This window comes from Crocuta crocuta, unplaced genomic scaffold (assembly GCF_008692635.1).
Source record: "Crocuta crocuta isolate KB4526 unplaced genomic scaffold, BGI_CrCroc_1.0 scaffold9, whole genome shotgun sequence".
In the NCBI taxonomy this organism is placed as follows: domain Eukaryota; kingdom Metazoa; phylum Chordata; class Mammalia; order Carnivora; family Hyaenidae; genus Crocuta; species Crocuta crocuta.
This window is the reverse complement of record NW_027551567.1, coordinates 7,732,194-7,760,012: the sequence shown is the minus strand read 5'-3', so window position 1 is coordinate 7,760,012 and position 27,819 is coordinate 7,732,194. Positions and strand designations below refer to the sequence as shown.

At 36.0% G+C, this 27,819-nt stretch overlaps 1 protein-coding gene across 4 annotated transcripts in view; it reads right to left on the bottom strand.

Annotated features, from left to right (window-relative positions):
- The window catches only part of IBTK (inhibitor of Bruton tyrosine kinase), a 91,606-nt gene extending 64,424 nt beyond the window's left edge, over positions 1-27,182 (bottom strand). For all 4 annotated transcript variants that reach the window (XM_077750257.1, XM_077750259.1, XM_077750258.1 and 1 more), the window contains exons 1-6: positions 27,036-27,182; positions 17,538-18,241; positions 11,056-11,152; positions 9,849-9,973; positions 2,895-3,005; positions 1,599-1,769 (exon numbers count right to left, since the gene is read on the bottom strand). In XM_077750257.1, coding sequence (XP_077606383.1) covers positions 1,599-1,769; positions 2,895-3,005; positions 9,849-9,973; positions 11,056-11,152; positions 17,538-17,858 — 825 coding nt within the window. In that variant the 5' untranslated portion in view covers positions 17,859-18,241; positions 27,036-27,182. The remainder of the gene's footprint in view (positions 1-1,598; positions 1,770-2,894; positions 3,006-9,848; positions 9,974-11,055; positions 11,153-17,537; positions 18,242-27,035) is intronic.
- Between the last annotated feature and the right edge of the window lie 637 nt (positions 27,183-27,819).

Sequence of the window (27,819 nt, the reverse complement as noted above, 5' to 3'; positions counted from 1 at the left end):
GCAATGGAAAAATATGAAGAAAATGAAAAAAAATTTAAAAATTGATATATTCAGGGGAGCACTATTGACATTTTCAACCAGATGTTTTTTGTTGTAGGGGACTATCTCGCAAACTACAGGTTTAGCAGCATCCCTGAACTCTGCCTACTAGATGTTAGTAGCACCACTCCCACCCCTACCCGCGGTGTAACAACTAAAAATGTCTCTGCACATTGCCAAATGGCTCCTGGAGGTGCAGAAGTAACCCCAGTTGAGAATACTGGGTACGTCCATATCAACCCAAAGCTCCAAGAAAGCCACATAATGAGAATAAAAACAGAAATAAAATCTACCATTTGTAAAGAAATCTATAAAACAATTAAATATCCACAAATTCCACGATTATAGAAAATAGATCTTCCAACCAAAAAGTACCACAGATTGAAGAGTTCCTCTGTTTCTGAGTAGTACGTCCTTTTAATTCATTAGTCGTCCAGAATGGAAAAGCATTAGATTTAATAATTTAGTAAATAAATAAATGTATATCTAATAATTTTATTTTTTACGTCTATTCATTTTGAGAGTGTGCGCAAGGGGGAGGGACAGAAGAAGAGTCCCCAGCAGGTTCCGCACAGCATGGAGCCTAATGTGGGACTCAAATCAACAAACTATGATATCGTGACCTGAGCCAAAATCAAGTCAGACGCTTAACCGAGTGAGCCACCAAGGCGCCCCATATATCTAATAATAATTTTAAATCCAGAAGAGTAAATCAGCAAAAAAATTTAACCTCTGAAATACAAAATTTTATGAGCTGAAAACACATTTGTTATTAAGTGATGATTCTAGTAATACATTAATTTAAAGCATCACTCCTAGTTCTGTGAACTAGGCCCATGAAACTGAGCAGTGGTCGTTGCACAAATGGGAGTGGGAGATCAGAACAAAGAAAAGTGGCTTTTGGACCTATGTGCCCACACATAAACTTGCCAGGTCAGATTTCTGTGCAGAGGCAGATTTTCCATGAGGCTAATAAGCTTAAGCTTCTGGGTAACTTATTTGGATAGCCCATTCTGCATTTATAAACTTCGTTTTTTTAAGGAGGGCCTCAAAATTATTTGTTTCAAACCCCAAAAATGTGGATCCCCCTCTGCTTGTGAATACTTAAAAAGCTGAGGGGCGTCTGGGTGGCTCAGTCAGTTGAGCATCTCACTTCAGCTCATGTCATGATCTCATGGATCGTGGGTTGGAGCCTGGCATCCGGCTCTGTGCTTATGGTTCAGGGCCTGGATACTGCTTTGGATTTTGGGTCTCCTAATCTCTCTGGCCCTCCTCACAGTCTATCTTTCTCTCAAAAAAAAAATAATAATAAACATTAAGAAAAATTTATTTTTAAAAAGAGCTGAATCTAAGGCAGTTTGGGGCCTAATTCCCAAGTGCCTTCTTTCTTATTCCAAACAAACGTTAATTTATACCATGCTTAATGACTCCTGTGAAAAATAAAGTATATACCACTGAATATAAGTAAACTAAGTTGCATATCAATATCTTCCATCTTTTTATCCACACAGGTTTTATAGCAAATAGTCATCTTTTTGTTTTAAAAAAAAGTTGTTTACCTGTCTGGGTACATTACAACTGGAAGGTGGAGGAATAATTCCTAATTGATGAAAAATATTTAGGCCAAATGTATAAACACATCCATCTTCAGTCAGTACAACAGTATGATCCTTTGCAGCTGCCACCTGGGAACAATTATGACCACTCAGTCCTTCCACAAGCCTAGGGATCTACAAAATAAAATTAGCTTAGTATAATATATTAGCCATTTCGAAAAATTCAAGTAGAATCTGGTGACACTATATTTGAAATGACATGACTGATAAATGGCTGTATCTATCATAAGTAAACTCTACAATTTAGCAAGGGACAGGTGAGTTTAACAGGATATGAACATTGGTTTATGAATTAAATACAAAACCCCAGTAAGACATTTCAATAAAATAGTTCAGTCCAACAAATGATTTTTGAGCCCTTATCATACACCCAGTGCAAATGTGTTTGGTATAAATAGAGGCAGCTCTTCAGCCAAAATATTCACTGATGTACTGAGAAAATTTAAAAAAAAAAAAATACAGGAAAAAATAGGTGTAAGGAGTAAATGAGTTTTTAAATATAAAAATCAAAGTCTCTGACACAGCATAAATGAAGATGATAATGCCTATAATCTCACAAGATTGTTATGAGACTTAAGTCACGGTAATGATACTGCATGAAAAGTATGACTGATGCCTAGAACATATAAATCCTAAAAAATGGAAGCTGTTATCATACCTCTCTCTCTTCTTTGTAAAGCACCCTTTAGTAGTTGACAAATATATCAGTAATCCCTTCAAAAAAAGTTACCTTAAAAATACCTACTGAGGCAATTTTATTGAATGTAATGATTAGCAGGTTTCTTCCAATTAGCACTAAGTTTCAGTAGCTTAAGAGTCAATTTTGTGATTATACAATGAGAATACTGGCTCAACTTTTAGACCACAAATACTTTGATAAGAAGTTAAAAAAATAAAACCCAGAACTACTACAAGAAAAGCATTTTACAAACAGTCTGGCTTTTGAAATTTCAACTATATAAATATTTTAAAGCTTATATATATGCTCTCATCTCAATATTTGCTATAAGCAAAATATAATTTTTCTATGATGCTTTAGAATTCTGCATATCAAAATCCCTTAATTTGAACATGATGATCTAGCAGGAAACTGCTTTTTTAACTCTATTATCAAAATTGGTATATTACTCTCACTGCTTATAGTAGGTTAAAAATAATGTTTTTTTAGTTAACTGAAGCTTCCAGTTTCTGGAAATTTTACTGCAGTTAACCTAAAATGAATAATGACATTTCAATTACCAAGCATGTCTGTTCATCTCCATGGCCTAAACGTCCTCCAGGACCGTGACCACAGGTATAAACCTGTCCTTTCTGAGACAGAAACACTGAGTGAAATTTACAAAGCACCACCTAAGAGAAAACAAAAGATTATTATTAAATTCCTCTGAATAAAATATCTTTTATTTTAATAAAAAAAAAAAGATAAATTACATAATATTGCTAACTTTAGGCTGGATGATAGGTACATGGGATGTATTATACCTGTTCTCTACTTTGTATTTTCTGAAATAAAAATTATAAATATATATGCTTTATTTTAAAACTATGTCTAAAAATACTGACATATAGGAAAAAGAACAAAGAACTTAAACAAAGGAAAATATAAACCTCAAGTGTTCAACCACAGAAAACAGTAGCCAGCTGTTTCCCAGCTTTATAAAATCTTGAACAAGAAGAACTGGGCAATGCAACATGAAACACAAAGATTAACAAATAGCAATATATGTTATTAAAGAAAACAGTGAAAATGCCGTAAGCATATTTTTTAAAAAACAAAATCACCTATATGAGGACTGGCGGTTAGTATGTCCTTTCAGTATCTCTGATTTTGTCTAATATATCTTTAACATCGTTACATGGATTTAAATAATTTTATATTTATTTTCAAGTTTTACTCTTTTCCCCACTTCCTTTTTTATCTACCATCTTTCCAATACTCCCCTTGCCCTCTTGGCACACACACTTACATACTCACAAACTCTTACCAGAAGATAAGGGTACTGAAATGACTGAACTGCATCAGAAGGCAATTAACAGAAAACCAACAGCAGTTTTAAATACAGGCATATCTTGGAAATACTATGGGTTTGGCTCCAGATCACACAATAGGGAGAATTTCTCAGTAACGTGAGTAAATTTTTGGTTTCCAAGAGTATATAAAAGTTATGTTTACATGATACTGTAGTCTAAGTACAGTCTAAGTATAATGTTATTGCATACTTAATTATAGTTAACTATAGAAATATAGTTTAGAAATTATACTTTGGGTAAAATGCCATCACCTACTGTAGAAAATACCATCACCTACTGTAGAAAAATCGTTCATAAAAGGAAGAGTAAGTTGATTTGGCAAACTTCATTGTTGAATTGTTTTTAAGAAATTGCCAGAGAATTTCCATGTTTTAGAAATATTTTCATATTATAGAAATATAGTTAACTATAGTTAAGTATGCAATAGCATTGTGGCTAAAAAAAACTATTAACTATTGTTAAGAATGCAATTAGCATTGAGGTTTAAAAAAAATATAACATCTATACCACATATATACTTTAATTTTAAAAATACTGTATTCCTACAAAGTGCTAACCATCATCAATCTTTCAACAAGTCGTAATCTTTTTGCTGGTGGAGGTTCTTGCTTCACTGTTAACATCTACTGACTGATCAGGGTGGTAGTGGCTAAGAGTGAGGCAATTTCTAAAACATGGAAATTCTATGGCAATTTCTTAAAACAATTCAACAATGAAGTTTGCCAAATCAACTTACTCTTCCTTTTATGAACGATTTTTCTACAGTAGGTGATGGTATTTGATAGCATTTTACCCAAAGTATAATTTCTTCCAAAACTGAAGTCAGTCCTCTCAAGCCTGCCACTGCTTTATCAACTAAGTTTATGAAATATATTCTAAGTCCTTTGCTATCATTTCAACAATCTTCAGCAACTTCACCAAGAGGAGATTCCATCTCAAGATACCACTATCTTTGCTCATCCATGAAAGGCAATTCCGCATCCCTTTAAGACTGATCAAGAAATTGCTGCATTTCAGTCACATCTTCAGGCTCCACTTCTATTAGATTTTAGTTCTCTTGCTATTTCCACAACATCTGTACTTACTTCCCCAGTGAAGTCTTAACTTCCTCAAAGTCATCCATGAAGACTAGAATCCATTTTTAAACTCCTGTTAGTGCTGATAGTTTGACCTATTTTTAAAAATCACAAATATTCTTCATGGCATCCAGAATGGTAAATCCTTTCTAGAAGATTTTCAATTTACTTTGTCCAAATCCATCAGAGGAATCACTATCTATGGCAACTATAACTGTATGAAATGTATTTCTTAAATAATAAGACTTGGAAGTCAAAATGACTACCTTGATCCATGGGCTACAGAATGGATGCTGTGTTATTAGCAAACAAAAACAACATGACAAGAATCTCGTGGTTGCACATCTCCATCAGAGCTCTTGGGTGACCAGGTACATTATCAATGAGCAGTACTATCTTGAAAGAATCTTTTTTTCTGAGCACTGGTCTCCACAGGTGGGCTTAAAATGGTCATTTAGTAAACTATGCAGTAAACAGATATGCTGTCATTCAGGCTCTGTTGTTCCAATGTTAGAGCACAGGCAGAGTACATTTCGTGTAACTCCTAGGGGCCCTAGGGTTTTAAGAATGGTGAATGAGCCCTGGCTTCAGCTTCAAGTCACCAGCTGCAGCAGCCCCTAACAAGACAGTTGGCCTGTCCTCTGAAGCTTGGAAGCCAGGCACTGATTTCTCTCCATCTATGAAAGTACTAGATGGCATCTTTTTCCAAAAGAAAGCTGTTTTATCTACATTGAAACTCTGTTGTTTTGTGGAACCACCTTCATTAATTCTCTTAGCTAGACCTTTGGGATAACTTGCTGCAGTTTCTACATCAGCACCTGCTGCTTCACCTTGTAGTCTGATGTTATGGAGACAGCTTCTTTCCTTAAACTTCACGAACCAACCTCTGCTAGCTTCAAACATTTCTTCTGCAACTTCTTTATCACCTCTCTCAGCCCTCATAGAACTGAAGTGAGTTAGGGTCTTGCTCTGGATTAGGCTTTGGCTGAAGGAGTATCATGGCCAGTTTAATCTTGTATCCAGACGATTAAAACTTTCTCCATATTGACAGTGAGGCTGTTTCACCTTATTAATATTCTCTTGTTCACTAGAGTAAGCACTTTGAATTTCCTTCAAGAACTTTTCCTTTGAATTCACAACCTGGCTAACTCTTTGGTTCATAAGGTGTAGCTTGCAGCCTATCTCAGCTTTTGACACACTTTCCTCACTAAGTTTAATCATTTTTAGCTTTTGAATCAAAGTGAGAGACATGCAACTCTTCCTTTCACTGTAACACTTAGAGGCCACTGAAGAGTTCTTAAGTGGACTGATTATAATAATTTGTCTCAGGGAATAGGGAGGCCCGAAAAGAGGTAGAGACACAGAGAACAACAGCCAGTGCAACACACATTTATCAAGTTCACCATCTTATATGGATGCAGTTTGTGGTACCCAAAGAACAATTACAATAGTAATATCAAAGAAAACCGATCACAGATCACCCAGAACAAATACAGTTGACCCCTGAACAACACAGGTTTGAATTTCAGTGCGCATCCACTTATATGCAGATGTTTTCCAGTAAATACGGTATAGTACTTTAAATGGATTTTCTTTTCTGGGGCAACTGGGTGGCGCAGTCAGTGTTGTGTCTGACTTCAGAGCTCGGCTCAAGGTCATGATTTCACAGTTTCTGAGTTCAAGCCCCGCCCTGGGCTCTTCGCTAATGGCATGGAACCTGCTTGGGATTCTGTTTTTCTCTCTCTCTGCCCCTCCCCAGCTTGCACTCCCTCTTTCTCTCTTAAAATAAACAAATATACTTTAAAAAATAAATGTTTTTTCTCTTCCTATGACTTTGTTAATTACATTTTCTTTTTTCTAGCTTACTTTCCTGAAAGAATACAAAGTATAGTGTATAAAATACAAGTAGTGCTAACTGACTATGTTCTCAAAAACTCCCAGTCAACTGCAGTTAAATTTTTGTAAGTCAGAAGTTATGCACGGATTTTTGATGGCATGAGGGGTCAAGTGCCCCAACCCTCAAGTTCTTCAAGGACTGTATAATACTAATGGAAAAGTGTGAAATATTGAGAGAATTACCAAAATGTGATATGGAGACATGAAGTAAGGAAATTCTACTGAAAAAATAAAATGGCATTGAAAGACTTACTCAATGCAGGGTTGCTACAAGCCTTCAATTTGTAAAAAAAAAAAAAAAAAAAATAAATGCAGTATCTGTTAAGTGCAATAAAGCAAAACACAATAAAATGAAGTATGCCTGTTTGTGTACCTACATACCTAACCTCTCTGCCACACCTTATTATTTTTCAATGCATCTAATATTCAGTATATTTACTTTACTTTAATAGCATTTAAAAATCCTGTATGCGGGGCGCCTGGGTGGCTTAGTCGGTTAGGCGTCCGACTTTCGCTTAGGTCATGATCTCACAGATCGTGGGTTCGAGCCCCGCGTCGGGCTCTGTGCTAACTGCCAGTTCAGAGCCTGGAGCCTGTTTCAGTCTGTGACTCCCTCTCTCTCTGACCCTCCCCTGCTCACGCTGTCTCTCTCTCTCTCTCTCCTTAAAATAAATAAAACATTAAAAAAAAAAAAAACCTGTATGCTTATTTTTAAAAATTATTTGCATTTCTTAGGCCATCTATAAATATTTCTAATTTTGGATATAAAAAAATGATTAAGGAACAAAGAAATCTTAGGGGCACCTGAGTGGCTCAGTTGGTTAAGCATCCAATATCGGCTCAGGTTGTGATCTTGCGGTTCATGAGTTTGAGCCCCACATCAGGCTCTGTGCTGACAACTCAGAGCCTGGAGCCTGCTTCAGATTCTGTGTCTCCCTCTCTTTCTATCCCTCCCCTGTTCATGCACTCTCTCTCTCAAAAATAAACATTTTTTTAAAAGTTTTTAAAGAAATAGAGAAATGTTAGAATTATTAGAAAGTGACTTAGAAAAAAGTCAAGCTCTTATGGAAAATAAGAAAATTAGAAGCTGAATTGCAAGCACTACTTACAAATATCCTTTAACTACTTGGTAAATTCTGTGAATACGTATACTTACCGTAAGTTATGTAAAAAGTCATTATCTCAGTTAGCTGTATCACAAATACCCAGAAAGTCTAAAAGTAAAACCCAAAATTGTACTCAAATTTATAATACAAAGTTAGCATTTGTAAAGGAAAAATCATTTTTTGAAGCCAGAAATAATATTCTGCTCAATTTCATCTCCAATCTTAGAATGCCATTCTATATTTCTGACTTCTATTAAACAGACAATACCAGAGTTTAAGTATTCCAACTTTAAAACCTCTGAATTTTTTTTTTAAATCTTTATTTATTTTTGAGAGAGAGAGGGAGAGAAAGTGTGAGCATGAGATCTGCTCAATTTTATCTCCAATCTTAGAATGCCATTCTATATTTCTGACTTCTATTAAACAGACAATACCAGAGTTTAAGTATTCCAACTTTAAAACCTCTGAATTTTTTTTTTAAATCTTTATTTATTTTTGAGAGAGAGAGAGGGAGAGAAAGTGTGAGCATGAGAGGAACGGAGAGAGAGAGAGGGAGACATAGAATCGGAAGCAGGCTCTGAGCCATCAGCACAGAGCCCGACATGAGGCTTGAACTCATGAACCCCAAGTCCATGACCTGAGCCAAACTCAGACGTTCAATGTAATTAGCCATCAGGTGCCCCAAAACCTCTTGAGATTTTTAAAGAGACAACTAATTATGGCTTTTCACCTTAATTCTCTGTAATATACTGTGCTAAAATTAATAATCTCTAGCCCCTGGTAGCTAATTCCTTTGGTTCTACAGTACAAAATCAGCCACTTTCAGTGACTAATTGGACTCATAAGTGGTGCTCAGTAAATATTCCTGTAAAACTCGTCTTCTCTTATCTGACTATAATTTACACTGCTTCCCTTCCTCTGTAACCTATCCATAGTGCTTGCTTCAACCCTCATTCTGTGGCAAATAAAATTCCTTACATCTTTAATCTCACAAAATACTCTCACTTCCTTAAGTATCGCTTTCTCCTTAAGTGTACTGTTTTCATCTATAAGCCTAACCAAGTTGGGGGTTGCCTGGGTGGCTCAGTTGGTTGAGCGTCCGACTTCAGCTCAGGTCATGATCTCATGGTTTGTGGGTTTGAGCCCCACGTCAGGCTCTGTGCTGACAGCCAGCTCAGAGCTTGGAGCCTGTTTCAGATTCTGTGTCTCCCTCTCTCTCTGACCCTCCCCTGCTCACACTGTGTCTCTCTCTCTTTCTCTCTCTCTCTCAGAAATAAAACATTAAAAAAAATTTTTTTTAAATCCCTGCTCCTGAAAAACCTCAGCTCATGAAAACTAACTATAACACACTAACTCATAAAAGGAAAACAGGTATTTTTTTGTAACTGCCCTTATTGTAATCAATCATTAGTGGCTACTAATGGGTGGAATAGCATTTTAAGAATTCTGAGGACCTAGTCAAGCTCAGATGAAAACACTCACGGATGCACGCACATGTGCAAACACACACACACACACACACAACAAATATACATTGCATTATAGAAAAAGAGAATTATGTCAAAAGTAGCAAAATTCATGGAAGTAGAAGACATCATCTAGCATAATGAAATAAGATCAAAGACCAAACTTTCACAATTATATCAACTAAAATTTTATAATTATTTCTATTTAAGAACTCAGGTTCCCTCACCTAAAACTAATAACAATGATTTTCAACAACAATTTCACTTGAGAAACAATGTAAAGAACTCTTAATTTTTATGAAATGTAAACAAACGCTAGAAAATCAACAGAGGCTCTACCTTTTTAAAGTTAAAGTAATATCTCTATCGTGCCTTCTAATTTCGAACCCTACTTGCACAAACATCTCATAGTTTTATGGTATTTAACACAGTCTAAGCACAATTAAAGCTAACAAAACCTAAAACAGAATTAGTGAAGTTCTGTTAAGCAATTTGTTCACTAAAACAAACGTTATTATCCTTTCAACAAAGTTAACACAATCCAAATGAAAAGGTAAACTATCAAACACAAAAGTTATTATTAATCTCTGAAAGTACTCAGATTATACTTCAAAATACCTGCTTGATATAAACCCCACTCCTGGAGAACAGGTCCACCAGTTCTGGATGGTGTTTGCTATTCTGGCTTCCATGACCCAGGGTGAAATTTGTATTATCTCCCCAAGTGTAGACATCTGTAGGATCTAAAATGTAAAACAAACACCAGTTTAGTTCAATTATAGATATACTCTACTAATCAGTTTTTCTCAACATAGACTCTTTACAGGAACTAATTTAACCACCATATTTAGAAAGATGCTGCCAACATTATCATTTACATTATGAAATTATTAACGCATTATCTAACTCTAGGAATAGAAACAGAAAATCCAAATCAGCACAGGCCTGTCTCAACACTAGGAATCTAATACTTGTTCCTTTTCTCATTAGCAGCTAGTTTAACTGCCAAATGAGTAAAATACTACCTGCCATAACCATTTTGTTTCCATTAAAATACCTATAAATATAAGATATTTACTATTACATTATACATATAATATATATAAAGGTTCTACATGAAGCAAATGTGATATTATTCACTATTCCTACAGAAGCATTAACTTTTAATAAATTACTCTTGATAGTTGCAAAATCACACTAGTGATCAGGGTAATACCCATTAAACTGGGATAAAACTTAATCACAGATAAGTTTTAAGTCTTCATTTTTATTTTGGAAGGTGTATAAATTCTTTTACTAGAACTATAACTGTAACCGGCAATATAATATCCAAGGTAGCAATAAAAATGAAGAATGTGTCCTTGCTTGTTCACTAGTTATATGCAAACTATACAGCAGCTCCATTTAAAACTCTTCTCCTTTTCCACCAATTTCCATTTCAAAAGTTGAAGGCAAACAAATTGAAGAAATAAGTGAAATCAGAAAAATCAGAAAATCAGTAAAAGAATCACTTCCTTTTCCCCTCTACCTCAAGTACTGATGTTACTTCCTGGATGCACATTAATTACTTTACAGTAGTTACAAGTCCTACTGACTTCCACTTGGGCTGTGTTCTTACTCTAACATAGTATAAGCTGAAACTGAAAATGCAAAATCAATTAGTGTTATGAATAAAACTGCAAAATTATCAACCAGTATACACCAAAGTAAAAATTCCTTGCAGATATCCACACACAAATTTCCTCAGGTATTTTAAGAAGAACAAAGTTTCATTAAAATTTTCTAAGCTGCACCTTAATGGAATATATTTGCAAAATTTTCTTACCTGTAGTCTTGAATACTACATGAGTTGGTCTATCCTTCATTACAAGATCCAAAGCTGACAAGCCTTCTTTGTCTTGAATATAGAGACTAACACCATGCTTAAAAAAAAAAAAAAAGAAAGAAAAAGAAAAAAGAGGAAAAAATATATATAAATACACATTACCTCCTATGCCCACCCACATTTTTCCCACACACAGAAGAGAACTAAGAAGGGGCGCCTGGGTGGCTCAGTCGGTTAAGCATCTGACTTCGGCTAAGGTCATAATCTCATGGTTCGTGGGTTTGTGCGCTCTGTGCTGACTGCCAGCCCAGAGCCTGGAGCCTGTTTCAGATTCTGTGTCTCTCTCTCTCTCTGACCTTCCCCTGCTCATGCTGTTTCTCTCTCTCTCTCTCTTAGAAATAAATTAAATTTAAAAAAAACAATTAAAAAAGAGAACTAAGGAAAAATCAAATACCCAATTCTTAGAACATAAAAGAACAAAATAAGTAACATCTAAAATTAAAATGAACTAGATGTGAAAGTTTTCTACAGTAAGGCAAGTCTGGTTGCCTAGAAAGCCCCAGCTCTGGGTCTCTCTGTCTGTGACTGTACACATACATATTATGTATTTAAAGAGCCATGCTCCATGTTTAGTCCAGTTAAGGGCTATAAAGATCTAAAGTCAATGGTAGGACAATCCTTCTATTAGAACTTACTGTTTATAAATATAATGTGATCACCTTGGCCCCATCTATTTTTGCCTTGAATGTTATTATACCAAGTATTTACATTTAAGACAATTATATTCCTTTATTTCCATTTGTGTGATATAGATTTTCATCTTAGTATTGTTTAATTGTGGCTTCTTTAAATCACATATAATTAATGGTATCTTTAAAAAAATCTGAGGATACACGTGTGTGTATATGTGTTTTAAGGATGAATTTAAAGTAATCTTTAGTTTGTATCGTCACAGTTCAAAATCCAACATGAAATAGAACATTTAAAGCAGTTTGCACACCCTGTTCTTATCACCATACTTTTGTATCTTTTAAAATATGGTGCAAGGAGTTCACAGCAGCACTCTCAACAATAGCTAAAACATGGAAAGAGCCTAAGTGTCCATCAACAGATGAATGGATCAAGAAGATGTGGTTTATCTATACCATGGAATACTACATGGCAATGAGAAACAATGAAATCTGGCCATGTGTAGCAACATGGATGGACCTTGAGGGTGTTATGCTGAGCGAAATAAGTCAGGCAGAGAAGGACAAATATCTTATGTTTGCACGTATAGGAGGATTAGGAGGAACTTGACGGAGGAACAAGGGGGAGAAGAAGGGCGGAAATGGTGGGGGAAAGGGAGAGAGGCAAACCATGAGAGACTCTTGAATGCTGACAAAAACTGAGGACTGATGGATGTGGGGGGAGGGGGGGATGGGCATGGAGGAGGACACTTGTGGGGATGAGCACTGGGTGTTATGTGGAAACTAATTTGACAATAAACTATTTGTAAAAAATAATAATAATAAAATTTTTAAAAAAGTAAAAAAAATATGGTGCAAGGGGGCAGGATGGATAGAAAGCAATGTTCAATACATATTATTGTTACTAACCATAGTTTTTTAAATATAGTCTTTTCAAAGGTAACCATTAGTATTTGTAGATAGTTTAACAAGACATTCAAGTACTAGACTTATCTTTATTTTAATGGTGCAAGCCATCACTGCCCATCTGTACACACAGTTCACCTGGGTAGTTACAGACAGAGATCAACAATGAAGTTATTAAATTCTAACTATAATATGTTGGAATACTCTGTTTTAGGTTACTTAAGAAAGAAAAATCTCCTCTTACCAACAATGGATTCCTAATAAACTAAAACCAATTCTAAATTCATTATGTTCCAGATGGTTGTAACATTTGATTACATAAGGATTGTCAATGAGCAAAAAATACTCAGATAAGCTATGAGCAAACTGGTTTTAAAAAAATCAGAAATGATCTAAGATTTTAATAAATTTTAAAGTAAATGTTGCCTAATATTTTTTAAAAAACAGATATAATTAATCCATGTGAGAAGACCTGAGCTTAACTTAACCTTTTAAGGGAGATTCCAAGATAGAGTACTCCAAGCTATGAATTTAACAAATGGGATCCCAGAAACTGAGATCCCTAGAGAGTTTATTTTGCCAGTTTTATAAATTTTCCTAAACTTTATACATACCAACTAGACCCTAAGAAGACTACATATATGTGCATCATTCTAAGTAGCTCCACATGCATAAGACTACATTTATTTTCTTTCTCTTTTTCTTTTTTTTTTTAAACTATTAGAGCTCCCTAGATATGGTGGACTCTGACATTTTCTAATATGTTCATCTTAAATTCTAAAGGCTGTAGGGCTAGTGTGTAGTCTATCCTATTTATTTAAAGATCAACTCTTGGGCTCCTGAGTGGCTCAGGCAATTAAGCATCTGACTTATTTTGGCTCAGGTCATGATCTCACCATAGGAAGATCAAGCTCTGCACTGGGCTCCATGCTGGTCATGGACCCTGCTTAAGATTATCTCTCCCTCAAAAAAAAAAAAAAAAAAAAAAAGATTATCTCTCCCTCTTCCCCTGCCCCTCACCAGCTCATATACACACACACACAGTCTCTCCAATAAAAAAAAAAAATTGTTTAAAAATAAATAAAATACCTCCAAAATAATAGGTAAATTCATTAGTTTGTTAAATAACATCTAAGTGTATACCAGGCTTATAAGCCTGAACATTTTTTAAGAATCTCTACAAGGAGCAGATGTACTTTAGATACAGTTATTCCATTACAAACCACTAGTAACACTACTGGAGATACCTGTCTGCAAATACAGAGAGCTGCTTTGTTTATTTTGACTGTCTTCCTAAAAAACAAAGCATAAGACAAAGACTGGCATGCAGGTAATTTCCTTGGGAAAAGATCCTAGAAAGTGAGGGGCCAGGAGAATAAAAGTAGGAAAAACCAATACAAAAATGTGTTATCAAGTAGGCCATTGCTAAGGTACCTCGTGCATGATCCTGCCAGGACATTCCAGAAATCTTATACAATATATCACAGAATAATTCTCCAGTCAAGGAATAAAAGAGGTTAAGTGTTTACCTTCAGTTCCCGTTCTTCATTAGCAAAAAGTTGCTCTAAAGGGGATTTAACTCTCCTGTATTTTTGGTTGGTTACGCATGAATGCCAAGTTCTGGAGCATAAAATAAGAGGCATGCAGTAGATGCCAGAAACAAGGTGCAGAGATTTACACCAACCCAAAGCTGCTAGAAGCCTGTACACAGAAGTGAGGCCAAAATGACATGAAGTGGTTCAGCAAAGGTATCTGATACACGATTTTTTCCAAACTGGTTATGAGCTAAGTTAACTGAGTTTAACATGGCTCTCTATTGCTGCCCATATACTGCCAAAAAAGGAAGGATCAAAACACTATCTTGAGATTTCAATTTCTAGTAGGGTAAGTTGAGATATACTCTACTCTCCTTCTTTCAAGCTTATTCTTTAAAGCTCTGGTATGGGGCGCCTGGGTGGCTTAGTTGGTTGAGTGGCCGACTTCGGCTCAGGTCATGATCTCACAATTCGTGGGTTCGAGCCCCGCGTCGGGCTCTGTGCTGACAGCTCAGAGCCTGAAGCCTGTCTTCAGATTCTGTGTCTCTCTCTTTCTCTGATCCTCCCCTGCTCACACTGTCTGTCTGTCTGTCTCTCTCTCTCAAAAATAAATAAAACACTAAAAATAAATAAAGCTTTGGTCATACTTTTGGATAAACGGGCCAGATGCCCTCATACTAGAGAAAACAGAAAAATAACCATTCTCTTATATTCAAAGGACATGGTTTTAACATCATAAACTAGGAATAGTTTTAATAAACTGGTTCTGCTGCTACCTAATTATCCTGGAGCAGGGAAGTGGGAAGGTACTTCAGATCAGTTAGTTCTATTTAGTTCATAACCATTCTATTTTAGTTTGAGATTTGTCTTGCTTATAATTTGACAGTTAATTTTATTGTTCTGGTTCATAACTGGTCTATTCTGTGAGGTATCTGATATCCCTCTAATAAAGTATCTTTTACTCAGGTAACCATAGTTGGTTTGTTTCCATGAAATGATATACCAACATCTATTGTGCCAGTTGTTTATTTAATTACTTGTTTTTGGCCTATCTCGTTCTGCTAAATTAAAAACTCAAACAAATGAACAAGGATTCTGTCATGTACATCACATATCCCTATAGGATCTGGATAAATCCCTGGCACACATCAGGCACTCAAAAAAAAAAAAAAAATTTGTGGGGCGCCTGGGTGGCTCAGTCGGTTAAGCGTCTGACTTTGGCTCAGGTCATGATCTCACGGTTCGTGGGTTCAAGCCCCGCATCGGGCTCTCTGCTGACAGCTAGCTCAGAGCCTGGAGCCTGTCTTCAGAGTCTGTATCTCCCTCTCTCTGACCCTCCCCTGCTCATGCTGTCTCTGTCTCAAAAAATAAATAAGACATTAAAAAAAATTTTTTTTAATTTGTTCCAAATACTTTACAAATAATATTTAAGCCACTAATTCCTATGATTTAGTTCTTCTATTTACAAATGGAAAAAATTAAAAGTTTTCCCAGAACAATAATGTAAATAAACCATCAGTAAAAAAGAATAATGGTATAGCAACAACAGATAAGCAGGACCCTACAAGCATAAACAGTCTTTGTCAGGCACACATCTTGTCATGGAATCAAGGAACCAAAGAATCTATGCATAAAATACTCTGTCTCTACTCTAGCTTCAGATAGACAAGAAGTTTCTGCTGAGGTTTTTGTTGTTGTTTAATCTTTGACAATCAGGAACTGAAAGTATGAGTTTATGTTTATTGTACAATTTATTTTGGCAATTAAAAAATCTTGTAACTATAAAGTTTTTAATTAATGCAATTTATTTAAAATGTATATCTGTGTATAGTCTCTTTCTGCCAACCATAATACCTTAATTAAGGGCTACAGTTGACCAGAAGTGGAACTGAGATGAACACCCCTATAACTGCAGCCCTTCCAATTAAAGGACTTCGAAAGGCCACAGGAAAGAAGGATATGCTAAAAAAAATTGCAGATAGCATGACATGTTGAGACATGAATAGAAAACAGGGCAGGAAAAGATTTCTGTGGGAAAATTTTATCAGTGGAACACATCCATTGTTAGATCTATCATTGATCAATAGGGCTCTGATGATAACAAAAGACTGTCAAGCCAAGGGCAAGGTGGCCCAAGGCACAATCTCCTGGCTTCTCTTAGCCAAGGAGGAAAGAATGATTAAGGATTTCTAAAGGGAAATGAAGCTCCAAAGAGAAGGAAAGTCCAAAATTTAAACCAGACACTATTTCAAACTGAAGTCCCAAATCCTGACACCTGAATGACAATCCCTATGATAACAGAAAAGCCAAGGACACTCTCAGGTTTGACAAGACTAGTGGTAATCCAACCTTCTATCATCAGATACTAGAAAAGAGCTAAAGTTTTAGAGGTGGGAAAGGGTAAAGGTAGAGCTGATAAAATGCTTTAACTCATACCAACATAGCTTACTATATAAAATAAGATTAAACTAAGGGAATTAAGCCAATATTTGAACATTTTACACACGAAGAGGAATTAAAAACATTTTACATAGTAAGAGCAAACATTTTTAAAATCAAAAATAGATGAAGACCCTTAAGATAAGCTCCCTCATGTGACCAAAAGCTCCCTGAAGATAGGAAATGTTTTGGTCTTCTCTGTGTCCTCTACAAACATGACAAAATGCCTATACAAAATAAATTTTTCAGTTTAAAACTCATAACTTGTGATTTTGAGTTTTTCATGTGCATTCATTAGTGAAATGATATGGAGGTATATCTCAAAACATTTCATGATTTAGCTATAGAGTACAACAAACCTAAATTTAATCTACTTGATGGGAAATTTCAAATAAATTAAGCAGATTCTAATCATTAATGTTTTCACAACTGTAAACACTTTATCCTAGCAAAACAAGAAATAAACATACTACCCCAAAACAGTCCCTAAATGTTGTATTTCAATAACCAGTACCCTTTTAAAGTAGCTAATAATAGTTATATATAAAGTAAACGTATTTCTTAAGAATACTAAAAGATACATAATACTGATTAAATGATAAAATCTGTGGAATTTACTTCAAAATAGTATGAGATAAACAAAGTCAGTGGGGCATACAGAACATAAAACCAGCCAACAGTCTATTATATATTGTAAACTCTGATGTATGTTTAAATTTCTATGTCACAAAAAGTCTAAGTAAAAATATATATGGGATTTGATTTCTAAAAATGAGTCACTTACAATAGTAAAAGATATCAAACAACTGATAAAAACAAACTCAAATCTTTGGAATATAAGTAGAGTCTTTGAAAAAGACCAAGAAAAACATAGGCCAGACCAAATAGTTTTAAATAAACAAATGACACTTACCTTCAACAGAGACCAAACACAATCAATATGTCCATAAAAAATGCTTCTGTGCAAAGCTGTCCATCCTGATTCCTTGTCTTTCACCAACAGATCCACTCCTTTTTCAATAAGCCAATCTAACACTCCTTTCTTTCCACAAGAGGAAACAAGGTGAAGAGCATTTCTGCCAAAGGCATCTTTGATAGTTGCAGCATTGTAACAATAACTGGACAGAAAGGCCTTTATCTGGTTTTCATTTCCCTTTGTTACCACAGATAGGACATCCAAAGCATGCTTCAGGGATCGACACTTTGATGTACAGTCAGGGATGGAAGAATTCATCCTAATTGTTTTTAGACTGCTTAGTTTTAGTTCTTCAAGACAGTTAAGATTAATTTTTAAAAATGAAAAAGCCAGGAAAAAAGGTGCTATTCAGAAAGATTTATAGAGAATAAATGACCTGTTTAGGATTATAATTTAAATCCTCAGGGCAGTAGTATAAAACTATATACCTTTGTACAATTTATTTTGGCACTTTAATCAAAAAATTATAAATAGCTCTATAAAGTTTATATCAAATACAAGTTCTTTGTTAAAAAAAAAAAACAAAAACTTTCCACAGTTTATAAATTATTCCTGGAGTCAAGCACCAAGGGGGAGTGAGGAGGGGAACTCCCCCTCCACACTGTCTGGTCCTTTTAAATATCCATAATTGCAAGGGTGACCTATAAAAAAAAAGGGAAAGAAAAAGTAAAAAATACAAAATCTACCACTTGCTCCCCTCAAGTATTCTACAGCCACCTCCATATTTAAGTGTCGCTAATTCCTATTTCAAAAAAAAAAAAAAAAGTCTATCAACTTTTCACCTTCACATCCACAGTATTCTAGAACTATACTAATCATTCTCTCCTCCTTTATTCCAGTCTCCTGTTTAAGGTTAACTTCTGTATTTGTACTCTGGAGTCTGTCCACCTTTTTCCTTCCAAAAGCTTCATTCCTTTTCCCCTATATTTTTATACTCCACTAGCTATGTCCCCACAAGTTATAAACACACTTAAATTTACCCTCTATAGCAATCCCACCTCAACCCTTACCCCCTAAAATTATTTCATTACCACCACCACCACCACAACCCTCTCATCATTTGGTTTTTACTAAGAGCCAGGCACTGTGATGATGTTCTCTCTGCCTGGAAAGTGTCTAATATAAGAGGAGATAATAATTAAACATCAGGTATCAAAATAACTAGGTATCAACCTGGAAAAAAAAATAACTTTACATACTTATTTTATACCTTACACCAATGTAAATTCCGGATGAGTCAAAGACAAACATAAAAATACTACAAAAGCACTAGAAGAAAGCATGGGTGACTCTTTTTTTTATAATTTCAAAGAACAAAAGGCCTTTCTACCTATGATCAGAAATTCAAAAGTAATAAAAGATTAATACATTTAATCAGTTTAAGACCTACAGTAAAACAAAAGGAGAAAAAAACCCTCAATAATTCATTTCTTAAAAAAGGGAAATTTAAACAGATTTTTAAAAAGAGGCTCACTTTACTAAAAAAAGTGCAAATCGAAACTATAATGAGATATCATGCAACATGGATGGATCTAGAAAGTATAATGCTAAGTGAAATAGGTCAGAAAAAGACAAATACCATATGATCTCCCTCATATGTGGAATTTAAGAAACAAATGAACAAAGGGGAAAAATGAGAGACAAATCAAGATACAGACTCTTAATTATGAAGAACAAATTGATCGTAATGGGAGGGAGGGGTTAAATGGGTGATGAGATTAAGGAGTGCACTTGTCAATAATGAGCACCAGGTGTTTCACAGAATTGTTGAATAACTACTAGTATGCCTGAAACTAATATAACACTGTATGTTAACTGGAATTAAAATAAAAACTTAAAAAAAAACAAAAATGAGATACCATTTTTAATCTATCAGAATAGCAAAAGTTGATATTACTATGTACTGATAAGATTGTAAGAAAATAGGTACCCTACCCCATTGCCGGTGAGAGTATAAACTTATACAATCTCTTTGGACAGCAATTTACTAGTATTTATGAAAATGTAAAATGTATGTTTTTTCTAACCCAAGCAATTTTTCTTCTAGGAATTTATCTTAGAAAAATATATCCATGTGTGAAGTGGCTTAAGTACAGGAATATTCACTGAGTCACTGTTTGAAATAGTAAAGTACAGAAAAAAACTATTTAGAAGTAATTATGTTGTTATGTCCATGCAACAGAATACTATTCATGCATCAAAAAGAAGTAGCTACATGTTTTCTGATATGAAATAATCAGCAAGATATCTGGTAAAATGTCTTTTAAAATGTGATGTATATGTAATATCATTTGTGGAAAAGATATACATGTATTTACATGTTTACACTTGAAAATCCATGGAAGAAGTTTAGAAGAATACACAAAAGAATGGTTCCTCTGCAGAAGGGCACCAATGGTTGGAGAAAGAAATGGAAGGCAGACTCCACTTGCATTTTACTAGGAACCATTTTTAAATGCTTCACCATGAGTATGAATACCTATTCAAAAATAAACATCTAAAAATATACATAAATGCTAATATACGGATTAGAGAGGGTATAGGAAAATATAAAAAACTCAGCTACCGAAGAAGAGCCTCTAGTTTCCTTTTTCTAATATGCTACCCTGTCTGCTTTGCCCCATTCAGATCCGGAGAAATGAAATACTATTTGTCAACTATTTGATAAACTACTATTGTTCAGTTTCTTTACTTCATGTTAGAAAACTACTTCTATATTAGAAATTTTATACCTAGAGTGGACTTTACAATCAACATTTCTCCATCATCTTTTTATCATCTCCTAATTTATTTTTCAGTATTTTTGTCCTCTGGATTTTATTTTTTTATCCTCTAGATTATAAATAACTAAGCAATCATTTCATAATGGCTAGATTTTAAAGATTTTATAATAGAAATTCCATGTACATTCTCTTCTTCAAAGTATCAAACTATCATAAATAGTTAATAGAACAAATGTCCTAAAATTTGTATGGAATCACAAAAGACCCCAAATAGCCAAAGCAAGAGAGAAAGAACAAAGCTGAAAGCATCACATCCCCTGATTTCAAACTATAACAAAACTGTAGTAATTAAAGCAGCATGACACTGGCATACAAAGAAACACATGGATCAATGGAACAAAGTAGGCCAGAAATAAACCCACGCATAAATGGTCAATTAACTTACAATAAGGAACCAAGAATATACAATGGCAAGAGGGCAGTCTCTTCAACAAATGGTGCTGGGAAAATTGGGCAGCCACATCCAAAAGAATGAAACTGGACCCCTATCTTAAACCATACCCCAAAATTAATTCAAATGGATTCAAGACTTAAATGTAATACCTGAAACCATAAGACTCCTAGAAGAAAATACAAGCAGTACATTCCCTGACATAGATCTTGGAGATGATTATTTTAATCTGACATCAAAAGCAAAAGCAACAAATGCAAAAATAAACAAGTAGAACCACATCAAATTAAAAAGCTTCTGCTCAGCAAAGGAAACCATCAACAAAATGAAAAAGCAACCTACTTACTGGGAGAAAAATTTTTGGAAATCATACATCTGAGGGGCACTGGGTGGCTCAGTTGGTTAAGTGCCTGACTCTTGGGTTCAGCTCAGGTCATGATCTCAAAGTTCTGAGTTCAAACCCCACATAGCTATCAGGGCACAGCCTGCTTGGGATCCTCAGTTTCCCTCTCTCTCTCTGCCCCTACACTGTTCGCTCTCTCAAAAAACTAAGTAAACTTTTTAAAAAATCGTATATCTGATAAGGAACTAATCTACATAAAATACCCAAAGAATTCATACAATTCAAGAGCAAAAAACTCAAGGGCATTGTGCTAAGTGAAATAAGTCAGAGAAAAATAAACAGCATATGGCTCTTTCACGTGTGGTATCTTAAAACAAAAACAAGCTCACAGATAGAGAACAGACTGGTAGTTACAGAGAACAGACTGGTAGTTACCAAATATGGCGGGGGGAGGGGGGGACAGAAATGGATGAACTGATTATTTGCTTCTTCTTGGGTTTTTTTTTTGGTTTTTTTATGTTTGTTTATTTTTGAGAGATGGAGACAGGGCAGAAGAGGGGGAGGGTCAGAGAGAGAGAGAGAGAGAGAGAGAGAGAGAGAATCTGAAGCAGGCTCCAGGCTCTGAGCTGTCAGCACAGAGCCCAACGCGGGGCTCAAACTCACAAACCGCGAGATCATGATCTGAATCGGAGTTGGACACTTAACCAACTGAGCCACACAGGCGCCCCTGGTTTTTCTTGTTTTAAATAAACTGAATATATTTTAAAAATAAATGCTCCAAAATATTTTTTCATTTTAATTTTTTAAATATGTACTTTGAATGACAAAGAAAGTTATAAGAAGGCTGTTTAGAGGGACATATATAAGTTTACTACACGTGTAAGGGAAACTTTCGTGCACCATAGACAGATACAAAACATCGCAAACCTGCACTTTCCACTCCCATTTCAAACCACGTTAAGAATCAAAAGTCTTAAATCTAACTGGTTCTTCACTATTCTGACTTCACCATCTGGAGATGACAGTATAGAATTACAGTACTTCCAGTCCTTTCTAGTTCCAGTTCTGTTTCTACTGGTCTGCCTGTTTTATAATTTGATACAGGCCTTCTAATATTCATTCCACCTTAAAGAGTGTCAAAAACAAAGCGTTCTGTAGTTAGTTGACATAAAAAAGCACCAAAGCCTCAAAAGTGTTTAAAATGTGTAAACTGGAAAACAAGCTATGTGGCAAAATAGTCACTTGTAGTTATTATCACTCTTTTGAGGCTCTAAAATGTTTCCACTTTTGTATTTTCAGTGCATTCATAGTACCTGAAAAGGACTACTTACTGGCATATAACTCAAACACTACACAAAAGAATTAAGGTACAACAAAAGAAAATGCCCTAATTTGTTACTGTATATAAACATTTCAATGGAAAAAAAGAAATATCAAATGCAAAAATGGTAGCATACTATATAATATATAGAGACACATACAGAATACTATGAACATAAATAAGGAAGTGACTAAGAGCTAATGTTTCTTAGTGTCTTACATATTTGGATTCAAATATAGCAATGCCAGCTGTTACCAGTTATGTAACTCTAAAAATTACATAATCTCTCATTTCTTCATTTGAAAATGGAGACAATGTCACCAACCTCACAAGGTTACTGTAATGACAAATGAAATTACTTAGCATTGTACCTGGCACCAAACAGGTATCAACAAATGGTAGCTTTCATTACTATTATTTCTTCAGTAACAAAAGGGTAACAAGTTTAATCTCAAAATTCATGTTTAAGTTTCATTGTCTCTGCTACCTGGTTTCCATGCATACTTCTACAATTAAACCACATACACTAAGGTTACCATAATGACTTCCAAATTGCCAAATCCTTAAAGATACTTTTAGTTCTCACTTGACTTCCCTGCTTTTCAGTCATTAACACAGAAAGGGATACTGAAAGCATAGGGAATTACTGAAACATTTAAGCATGGGCTCTCTCTCACCACTTCTTTTTTTTTTTATTTTTATTTTTTTTTACATCTATTTATTTTTGAGAGACAGAGTAAGACCGTGGGTGAGTGGAGGAGGGACAGAGAGACAAAGAGACATAGAATCCCAAGCAGGCTCCAGGCTCTGAGCTGTCGGCACAGAGCCAGACGCGGGGCTCAAACCCACAAACCGTGAGATCATGACCTGAGCCGAAGTTGGAAGCTGGACACTCAACTGACTGAGACATGAGCCACCCAGGCACCCCTCACCACTTCTTCCAAAGACTTTATCTCTTTCCCTTACCTTCAAATGTTGGGCTTCATTCAATGTTCTATCTTCAGTCTTCTTTTCCTTTCTATTTCATATTATCCATGGATAATTTCAGTATCTTTCTACCTTTTAGCTGTAACCTACATGGTCATAATCCCCAAATCTGTCTCCTACCCTCACATCTCCTAAATTCCAGGCCCATATTTTCAATTACCAGTGTAAATGTTATTTATGCATTCAACAAATGCTTACTAAAGGCAAGGAAAGCAAAGGAAATAAATATTTATTAAGCATCTGATATGTACTAGATATTTTATTTTACATCACGGAGAGGTTAAGTAAGCCACCAGAACCATAGCACCAATAAAAGAGAATTCAAACAGCAGACCTGTTTAACAGCAAAGTTCAAGCTATTTCTACTACACTACACTGCCTCTCCAGTGCATTCACTGTAAGTCACAAGGTACTAGGAATACAAAATAAACATAGCATAAATATTTTAAATAAAATGATAAAAGTATAGGCTCATATATAATACTTAAGTGAAACTATAGCTCATTTAATATCTGCATTGAATGAACAAAATTTATTATCTATCATACTCTATACCATCAAAGGGCCACAGTTTGATAGAGCAGACTGATTTTCTTTAAAGTAATAAAAACATATGATTATAAATCTGGTAAAGATAAAACAAGTGAATCATAGGAACAAGGAGTTGGCAAGAGAGAGATAGGGAATATTTCCCATACTGGGATGAGTACATGTTTACCTGATAAATTCAGAGTAGGTGGGCATTCAAGGCAGAGGGAACAGTAAATACAAATAAAAGCATTAGAAAATTTAGTCTATTCTGAAAATTCCAAGTAATTCAGAAGACAGAAAAGAGTGAGGCCTAATATATACAAAAGGATTGACCAGATTAGGTAGACAGCCTTATGTGCCTTTCTTTATGGATAAAGAACATGATCAATTCAGACACATTTAGATATTTAAGCTCTTGAATTGACAAGACATGGTGATAATTCCCAGATTTCTGGCCTGATTATACATAGGGAAACCAAGTAGAGTAAGGGATAAATACTTTGGAAATCAGAAAACCAAACATAAAGAAAGCAACAAATAAAACTTGAAGAGAAAAAGTTATTTTACATGAGAGGAATATGAAATGCTGACGGAAAACTGAGTTGAAGGAGAACAGCTAGCTGCAGGCAATTGTTCAGCTTTAAGAACTGGCCCACCACAAAAGGTGTTAGCCAGTAGAGGATGAGCGCTTAACTAAGGCTCATAACTGTTCCAGTTATCCTTGGTTAGAAGTTTAGGTATTTTCCTAAAACACAAAACTGATCATGCCATTCTGCAAGCCCAATATCTATCTTTCATTAAAGGTTAGCCTTGTGCTCTCAGGAAGAGGATATCAATTAGGCCTGGAGACCACGTAAAATTTAGACTCTTAATTCGGAGCACCTGAGCTAGTAACCCAGGTACACCACTAACTAAATGATCCTAGACACATCACAGTTTCTTAAGCATTTCTCACATTTGGAAAAACAGGGTAACAACTATTTTAAATTTTAAATTGCGCATTTATCTGAGTTCTGAAAAATAAATACGCAATTTATTCATATGTAAGCACCCAACAAATGTTTAAGAGGAATAAAAAAAAGGGATAAAAGGAGGGACAGGGGACATTATTGGTATACAGGTCAGAAAATGGCATAACTATATTCGAGTCCTTTCTGCTTAGAATCCAAACCTTTCCACCCAAACCTTTCCACGGCTGCTAACATGCCTTGGCTTACAGAGTTATCTACCATCTTTTGAACTTTCATATGGGCAACCATGGTGCTTTACATAAATTTCGGCCTCATACCGCCCCTTTATATAAGAGCGCCTTCATTTTACAATGAGAAAATTTATGTGAAAGTTTAAGTAGCCTATCCAAAGTCACAAAGACAGAAAAGTATATTCTAGATTCCATCTATTCAACTCTACCCAAACTGCTCTCTCAAAATGCAGTTAGGAAATCTTTAATGAGAGGCAGGATAATGTAGTAGAAAAAAATTACTCTTATTTATAGCCATAAGAATTGGTTCCTACTATCTAAAACCTTGGCCAAATAACTTAATCTCCCTATTCCAATATCTCCATCTGCAAAGTAGATGATAATAACTTGCCCGGTTAGTATGCACCTTGCCTACACAAATTCTTTTGGGGTAGGGGGGAGAATATCCTATTTCTTATTTCTCACTATACACACACAGTGTGTTTAAACACATCTTCCTTTTAAACTTATATATATTAACTGTTACAAAACTACAAATTATAACTCATAATTGAAGAGTCTTAAACATCTTTAATTCCTTTTGTAAATCCTGAAAATAGTTCACATAACAATTATAAAATACAACCACCTACTCCTTTAGGAAACTAATAATTTTGCTTTATCAATACTGCATTTTTGTCTAACATTTTCTCAAATATTCTCTTGGCACAAAAAATGGAAACTTCAATACTTTATCAGTGTTTCACAACAGAATAGTTCCCCAATTTTAGGGGTCAGTCACATCTCTACATGTGGCAAAAATTCACTGACCTATTAATAATAAACTCTGATATCATTTATAATAATAAACCAAGTAATAGTGAACTCCTTTATGTAACAGGTAAATTCATTTATGGTCTACTGAACTTTATATGGTCCTAAAGCATAATAAGAGTAAAAGAATGTAGTTAAGTTTCTTCATAGAATTTAGCATACCAAGGGCCCTTGGTAAAAAAATGCAAGTTTTTTTGTTTGTTTGTTTCAGTTAATCATGGAACAGCCATTTTTTAAAATTTCTTGAGGTTAAGTTCTGCTTTGACTAAAGCTTCTAAAAATACCTGAAACAAGTTCTTTTTAGAAAACAGATCTTTCTGTCTTTATCTAACCTATACCAGTCTCTAAAACCAATTAAAAACCAAGGAATTCAAAATAGAAAAAGGAGTGAGAAGAAAGTGGCTATACAAGTGGTGAACTGGTACATTACGGGTAATGAAACACAACCACTCATAAAAGTCACATTCTTTCAGTAATTCTACAAATTTCGAATTTCAAACGCTCTACTTCGAAGCATGGGAGGACGGCGAGGGGAGGGGGAAGAGAGCTATACCAATTTCTGCTTCCTAAACAAAAATCTTGAGATTTTATTAACTATGTTGGAAAACAGTAGTCAAGGATGCCCAGGCTTACCTATTCCGCTGCTGAACGAAAACTTTTTAGAANGTGTTCCCAAAGTGGACTAAAATTATGTGAACCCCAGGATGGGATAACGCTTCAAAGAATGGCTTCAAATTCAAGGCTCCAAGGGAAGTGATACCGACAACTATCTGAAACCAGCAAGGCAGCAACGCTGGAGGGCGTGTCTTACAGGACAGCAACGTAGCACATCGCTGAACAGACCATTCATTAGCAGCAGAGTCAGGCTGCGGGGAGCCAGACGCTCTGACACGGGCCTGCCGGCCNGCGAGCCACTGGGTCTCTTCCCCGCGTTCCATCCGCCCCACTGGCGTCCCCATTCCCCCGCACCCTCTGGAAAACTGAATACTGTCCCATCGCCCCCCGCCCCTCCCCCCCGGCTGAAGAGACGCCGGCACGGGGGAGCCACGCTGAACACTCCCTCACCAGTCGCTAGATGAAAGTACGCCGGTGGTCTCCGCTAGACGGACACACAGTTGCGCAGGGACTCATCCTCAGTGAAGACAACAGGAGAAACCCAAGGATTCCAGGGGGAGGCTGGTCCCCAGGCCCGGAACAGCTGTGGAGGGGATTGCAGCCACAGCCGCGACTATAGGCACGGGGAAGGGGGCGGGGGGGAAAAGGCCGGCGCGGGCGGTACCCAGGAATAAGACGGGCGTTGATTGGCTGGAGCTCGTGTATGCCTCATGCGGATTGGCTGGTGCGCCCAGAAGGCCTCGCGTGGCAGCACCTAAACTGTGGTCTTTCCCGGGAACCCTAAGGGAACATGACCCTCCGGCCTTGGGATTATCGGCGCAATCCGGAGGTGGGGGAACGTAGCAGTTGGGACTCTCGGCCAACAGCGGTGGTGGAAATGTCCCTTGCAGGGTCAACCATGGCCTAGGCAGAAATGTCAGCTGCAGCCCTGGAATTCAGGATAAAACCCGGTGGAGCAAGGGCCCTGGAGACCAGGCGGAGTGCCCTGGGCAGCCGGTCACCTCGCAGCATAAGCCAAATGCGGAGGCATTTTACACGGAAAAGTTCTTCCGTTGTCCCAGCAGTGGGGTCACTGGAAAGGCAAAGGCTTTGTCTTGCGTAGAGACGCATCATTGCACTTTCCTGCCGGTTCCTACATTCAGATTATCTGTCACTTGCCTTCTTAGATCGCTACTGTGGGATATACTGCCCATTACTGTCACGTCACTTTTGTCCCTGACCTCCAGGCTTGCAC